Below are 6,603 nucleotides of genomic sequence, written 5' to 3'. Positions count from 1 at the left end.
AGATCGAACATTTTGCATGCGCTTCTTCTGCTTTCCATGGTGCTTAACAAACAGACGCTTATCAATTTTTGCATCGTTGTGGCTGGCCAAGTATGCGGCGATCAGCAAAAACTTGGTGTAGTGTGGTAACTCCAATTTTTGTACTTCGGCTTTGGTCGACGACATCACAACGCCGTTATGATCAAGGTCCTTGGTCTGAAGAGAGAGAGAGAGAGAGAGAGAGAAATGTTTGGTAATTATTCATTTTGAATAGAAAAATCGATTCTCGGGAATGCTTTCAATTCGAAAAATCTCGTGTTCTCAATGCCAAAAACTACTTACACTGTTTATGGTGTTCTTCTGTTCAACACGGCAATAGATTGAGTTCATCGCCATTTTGAATGGTAATTTCATGTGTTCCCATAATTTGCGCAGCTCATTTTCCTGAGTATCACCGTCAATGACTGGTTTACAGTAGATCGGGAAGTTGGCGTTGCTCAGGTACACAAGCTCTTTGGCATTTCGGCAAATGGCGAAAAATGTGTCAAGGAATATGTTGAAGTAACCAATAAAGAAACGTTCGTCGAGTTCGGATAGAATTACCAAGCGTTTCGTTCGCAGCTCCTCATCTGAGTCACCCTCGTTGATGATTTCGGCCATGCTTCTTCGCAGATGATTGATTTGTTTCATCAAAATTTTCAATAAATCAGTTTTCCCATACTGGTCACATTGAATGGTTATTGTAGGCACCAAACCCTGTTTACCCACGTAGTTCAACAGTGTTTGCGATCCGATCAGAATACAGGAAATATTTATCGTTGGCACAAATTGATTGAGTCGCATCATGATCGGCAAAATGTTGGCCTCGATGTCGTGTAATCGGTCGAAATTCTTCAAAACCACCACATATGATTTATTCGAATCGATTCCATTCAATGTGTCCACGAAGTCTTCAGCACTGTCACAATTGGCGTAGTTTTCAAAATTGTTGTTCGGGCTCAATTTATGGCCACTGAGACTGTTGACGATGGCTTCAAAGTACATTTTCGATGTGTAACACTCGATGCAATCGATATAAGCGTATACAATGTCCATGTGATCGAGAAATCTTAGCAAAGTGGCCGTTTTCCCCGTTCCAGACGCACCGCTAATAAACACCGACGATGGAAATGAATGCGACTGATGACCATACAACTGAAACAATTCTTTCAAATAAGATTCACGCCCCGGAAACTCCTCCAGTATTTGCTCCATTTTCCACTGATTTTTATTTTATTTTTGCACCAAAAACGTAGATTCGAATTTGGTTGGTATTTGAAATAAGAATTTGTTGTTTACTTATTAAAGCTTGACAGGAATTTCTCACTGCTACTTGTCAGCTGTTCGCGCCAAAAATGCACGAACCAAGAATGAATCGTACGTTCAACAGCTGCGCGTAATGACAGTCAGAGAAACGGAATTTTATTACTTTTTTTATACTTTTGAAATTTTATACTCGCTTTTTCTCTTTGGAAATATTCGAAAAACTCTTTAATGATGCTCAACATATATTTTTTTCCATTATTTTCCACTCAACAATTGGCATACACACAAACGTGGGAACATACCCACATGAATCGTTTGTTGTGTTTGTGAAACATTTACTTTGTTTTGCTTTCTCTGCTCTGCAATGACACATAACCTACAATTCGATTAGTACATAATCATGCTATTGAAAGTAGTGAACGTTTTTGCTTTGGTAATTTTTCTAATATCATTAGAAAATGCCTACGGTTGGAAGTTATTTTCGAAAGGACACCGGAGCGGTGGCAATTTGATTCCACCACATAAAAATGTATCACGTGAACAGCTTCCACCAGATCAGTGGTTTGACCAGAAACTCGATCATTTTTCCGATAACAACAATGAACTTTGGAAACAGGTATTACGCATCAGTTTTATAAATGTAAATTGCATCAGTTCGAATTGATAGATTCAATTTCGTTTTTTTTAAACAACCATTGATTTTAGAATTTTTTCTTCTTAATAAAATCGAAATTTTTTATTGATAATTCATTTGTTTCAGCGTTATTTTGTGAATGATACGTTTTATAAAAGGGGTGGACCAGTGTTTTTGATGATCGGCGGCGAAGGTGAGGCATCACCGATTTGGATGGTTCAAGGCGCCTGGATTCATTATGCCCGTGAATTGAATGCTCTCTGCTTTCAAGTGGAACATCGATTCTATGGAAAGAGTCGTCCAACTAAGTAAATATCGCTTCATCAATGTATTTTTTTTAGATCCAAATCATGACAAAACATTATCATTCGGCTCGTCTATTTTGAAATTACTAACATTTATTATTCACATTTTCAGAGATTTATCGGTTGAAAGCCTAAAGTATCTCTCGTCCGAACAAGCTCTTGCCGATTTGGCCAATTTTATTGAAGCCATCAATGCTAAATACAAGTTGGATGCGGATGTAAAATGGATTGCATTCGGCGGTTCGTATCCTGGATCACTTGCGGCTTGGGTTCGTGAAAAATATCCAAATCTCATTTACGGATCGGTGAGCACAAGCGGTCCATTGTTGGCTAAAGCTGACTTTTATGGTAATTTTGCACTTGAATAAAGTATTCTGAACTTTCATCGATTTTTTACCAACCGATTTGCTTATCAAAAATTGCGTTATCATTTTTGTTTTTGCACCAGAATACTACAATGTCGTAAATGCATCACTGGCAACGTATTCAGAGGAGTGTGTGACTGCCGTTCAAAAGTCCATTGAACAAGTTGAGATTTTGTTGCGTCATATGATCGGACAAAGAAGTCTAAACGTTAAATTCAAGTATGATCTTTGTACTTTGTTTCTACATTGGTTAATATCAAAATAACTCATAATCCTTCTCCTCTCCATAGGCTCTGTGATCCAATTGAAAAATCTATTGAAAATATAATGGATATTTCGAATTTCTTTGAGAGTCTTGCTAGCAATTTTGCCGGCGTCGTGCAGTACAACAAAGATAACAGCCCACATGCATCACTCACCATTGATGATGTTTGTAATGTAATGGTGAATACCTCGATTGGTGCACAAATCGACCGTTTGGCAGAAGTGAATACATTGCTTCTCAAACAAGGCAACCAAACATGCCTCGATTACAAATATGACAAAATGGTCAAGCTGATGCAAAACACATCTTGGGACTCAGATGAAGCCAATGGAGGTGAGCATTTAAAAATATCCCATATAAAACTTTAAAGATACTAGCAAGAGAAAAGAAATAACACATTCTCATTTCCCGAACTCATTGCCCACAGAAATCCAATGGACCTATCAAACATGCAACGAATTCGGTTTCTACCAAACATCAGATGATAAGCAACGAATTTTCGGCGATCGTTTCCCATTGGTGTTCTTTGTGAAACAATGCACGGATTTCTACGGCCGAGATTTTGATGCTGATTATCTGTTCAATTCGATCAATAAAACAAACAAATTCTATTTCGGTTTAAAACCGAACACAACGAATGTTCTCTACGTCCATGGATCAATTGATCCATGGCACGCGTTGGGATTGATTGAATCAGATGATCCAAAATTGCCAACCATTTACATCGAAGGAACAGCCCACTGTGCCAATATGTACGAGCCAAAAGACAGCGATTTTCCTCAACTCAAGCAAGCTCGCGAGAAGATTCGCGAATTCCTACGCGTTTTGATCAGCGACGATAGCACCAATGACATTTAATCACATGCCACAGCCGTGGAAAGTGAAAATTTACCATATCATCGAGTCTCTCTGTAAAAAAAAACCATACCGAAATCCTTGTGATGCCAAATAATGTCTCTTTATTCAGAAATCGAAACGAAAAGACTCATCTATGCCTTTTTTTAAGTTATGAATAAAATGTTTTATTAGAAATCAATTTTTCCGGCTGTTGTTTGTTTTCGAAGATCTGGTGCATTTGTGACTTTTCGGTGTATGTCTATCAGCTGCAATTGGTGGACATTCAAAGATTTGCAGATCCTTTTTCGATCGATTTGATTCGACATGTTTGATATCTTCTTTACTACGCAACCAACCTGAGTTATTACAAGGCTTTAAATTTCACTTAAAAAAAACATTTTTATATATATTTTTTTTAATGTTGAATTTATGTGAAGAGAAAAATAAGGAAACTAAACAAGCAAATAAAAATTTACACAACAAAAACAAAATTATTGAGAAGAAAACAAATTAGAACTCAATGAATGCGTTTCATTAGTTTATTTTGAGCAGCTTTCGATATGCAACTAAATTCATTGAAATACTAACGTTATCTCCAAAATGATGCACGTTAGGACGCTGAATGATGGGTCGCCGGATGTTGACACAATCTCACGATCAGAACAATTGAATTGTAAAGATGCAAATGGCGAGATACGCTCTTTCAGAGCGGTTATGAGATGTTTTGTTGCGTAGCATCGATACTCCGAATTCGAATTCGGCCCTCATTTCCGCCAAAAACAAGTGAAGAATTATTCATTTGAATCAAACATTTGGACATAAGCAATTGTGTTTCTTTTTAAATTTTCATGATGTTCAATCCATCAAAAGAGAACACAACGGCCACAACCGGCATTTTTGGCACCACAATGTACGAAAGTTCCTGTGTTTTCATCCAAATTCATACCGATTCATAGCTTGCCGTTGCAAGAAGAGACGAGAAATTCCTAAATATATTTGAATTTTTCCAAATTTACCAAAGGAAATCTAAACATTTATTCAACTGAAGACTCATTCTAACTTCGGAGAGGCGGATAATAAACGATGCAGCTGTCGCATGTTCGAGAGTGAACACAAGACATGTGTGTGATGCATATACATTTTAAAAGCAGCTGCTTCATTTCCCCTCATACATACATTGAATGTTCAATTCACTCATCGAACGAGCAATGAGCATGTGGTAAACTCAGTCGTCGTTTCGCTTCCGACGCTAAAACAACATTCATAGTTCAGCAGCGATGGCTCTTTTGCTCAAATCGATTTTATTTCTCCAAAGTTGTAGTTGTTCCAGAAAATTTACACATATTTTTCTCAACTCAAACGTAAGTTAAAGTCAATCTAGTTCCAGTTTTGAATAAAGTGTGTGTGTTTTTAAGACCCAAGAATGTATGGAATGAGACTTCAGGCGAAAATTGAATATAAACCATATATAAGCGTCTATCGTTCTTCCTCGTTTCAATATAAAAAGGATTTCGGCAAAAAATTTGGACTGATTGCCTATGCATTTCCATATTTCATTTATTTTGTCTTGAATTTTCAAATTTCCATTCGAAATATGATTGATTTAGTGATTTTTCTACAATTTTTTACGTTCACTAATGTGGCGTCATTCCGAGTTTTGAGTGTGTAGAGTGTATGTGTGTGTATATATGTGCATATGTGAAACGAGCAAAGGGGAAACGTATACGCAAGCGTATGTGCGCGTTTTCGCTACATATGTGAACGGAATGTGTATATGATACGTAAGAAAATTTTCAGGGCTGCGTAATTCTTTCAATTTTCTACTTTTCATTCATTTGTTTGAAAACCTTTCTATAAAAGACTATAAAAGACGCAAAACTTTGATTCTCGTCTTTGATTCTGCAGAAAATATCAATAAAAAAAATCTAAAAAAAAATTTAATATTTTTTTTCCATACAGAATGTTCCAAAATCAATAGCAAGGGAATAAAAGTTGGGGAAAAAAAATTTGGTCCCATACGGATTCGAACTTTGGTTGAAAAAATACATCGGAACAGAGCAAAAAAGGGCGCAAATGCATATAAGGTACTATAAGGCACTATGCATTTTGATGGTTGGGGGTTACCCTTTCCCCCCAGCAGATGCTGATTGAATCACCGGGCAAAGTCATTGAATCAACATCTGGTTGGCACTGAGTCCCGGTCAGACTTAAGGTCACTTTGAGCTCAACGGCTAACCCGCCGCCGTTATCTGTACATTGATGGTAATGATTGCCAACGCTCTACCATCTAATCTAAGCTGTGCTGACCGATGATAAAAGTGCGCTTGGTATGCAACATATGTTTTGACAGGTTTTCGAGCATTTGCACGGTTTAAATCAGTTGCATTTGCGTATTGACACCAAATAAAATGATGTTTGCATCGAATCATATCCAAAATGTGTTTTATTTCCTCATTATTTTATGAAAAGCAATTTAAATTGGAAAAATATTTATTATTTTCAGCAATTTTCCTTCTACTTCTCCAAAAGAAACAAACGTTTGTTCACCCGATGACCGAAAAGCTTAGCCAAAGTTGGCGTTTCAGTAGTGTCAAAGCTGAAAAATAAATACATTGATTTAAATATGCCTATTTTTGGTATGGAAATTTTTTCTTCAATTTTTGAAAATAAAAGCAATTCAAAACGAAGAAGAAAACAATTTTCGTTTCAAAAATTATTCATTTAAAATTGCAAATGCATAGAGAACTGTAACCAATAAAGTTGAGGACTTTAAAGCAATGCGATAGATGACGCCACTGGTACGGGCGCCAAATATTGTAGTAATCAAAGAGAAAGACTCATTTTTCAACTTTTTTTTTGCATTTTTAATGCACCAAAATAAATGTTTAATTAACTCAATGCTGGTTGTGTGTA

At 36.6% G+C, this 6,603-nt stretch overlaps 2 protein-coding genes and 1 long non-coding RNA gene across 3 annotated transcripts; 2 read left to right on the top strand and 1 right to left on the bottom strand.

The window, feature by feature from the left end:
- LOC129580065 (origin recognition complex subunit 5) lies at positions 1–1,233 on the bottom strand (the record flags this gene model as incomplete). The annotated part of the gene is given in 2 exon segments (XM_055470257.1): positions 1–195; positions 322–1,233. Coding segments are annotated over 2 exon segments (1,107 nt in total), but the record flags the coding sequence as incomplete, so codon positions are not given.
- Positions 1,234–1,341: 108 nt separating this feature from the next.
- LOC129580064 (putative serine protease K12H4.7) lies at positions 1,342–3,889 on the top strand. Its single transcript, XM_055470256.1, has 6 exons — positions 1,342–1,900; positions 2,045–2,226; positions 2,336–2,571; positions 2,672–2,807; positions 2,879–3,186; positions 3,281–3,889. The coding sequence occupies exons 1-6, from the start codon at positions 1,685–1,687 to the stop codon at positions 3,709–3,711; spliced, it is 1,509 nt and encodes a 502-aa protein (XP_055326231.1). The 5' UTR covers positions 1,342–1,684; the 3' UTR covers positions 3,712–3,889.
- Positions 3,890–4,764: 875 nt separating this feature from the next.
- On the top strand, positions 4,765–6,120 carry LOC129580066 (uncharacterized). The gene is made up of 2 exons (XR_008689333.1): positions 4,765–5,051; positions 5,650–6,120. It is a non-coding gene; the product is annotated as an uncharacterized LOC129580066 (long non-coding RNA).
- The last annotated feature ends 483 nt before the right edge of the window (positions 6,121–6,603 follow it).

Source organism: Sitodiplosis mosellana, unplaced genomic scaffold, assembly GCF_009176505.1.
Source record: "Sitodiplosis mosellana isolate CC-2019 unplaced genomic scaffold, AAFC_SMos_1.0 Smas_scaffold_6984, whole genome shotgun sequence".
In the NCBI taxonomy this organism is placed as follows: Eukaryota; Metazoa; Arthropoda; class Insecta; order Diptera; family Cecidomyiidae; genus Sitodiplosis; species Sitodiplosis mosellana.
This window is presented reverse-complemented; position numbering and strand designations above follow the sequence as displayed.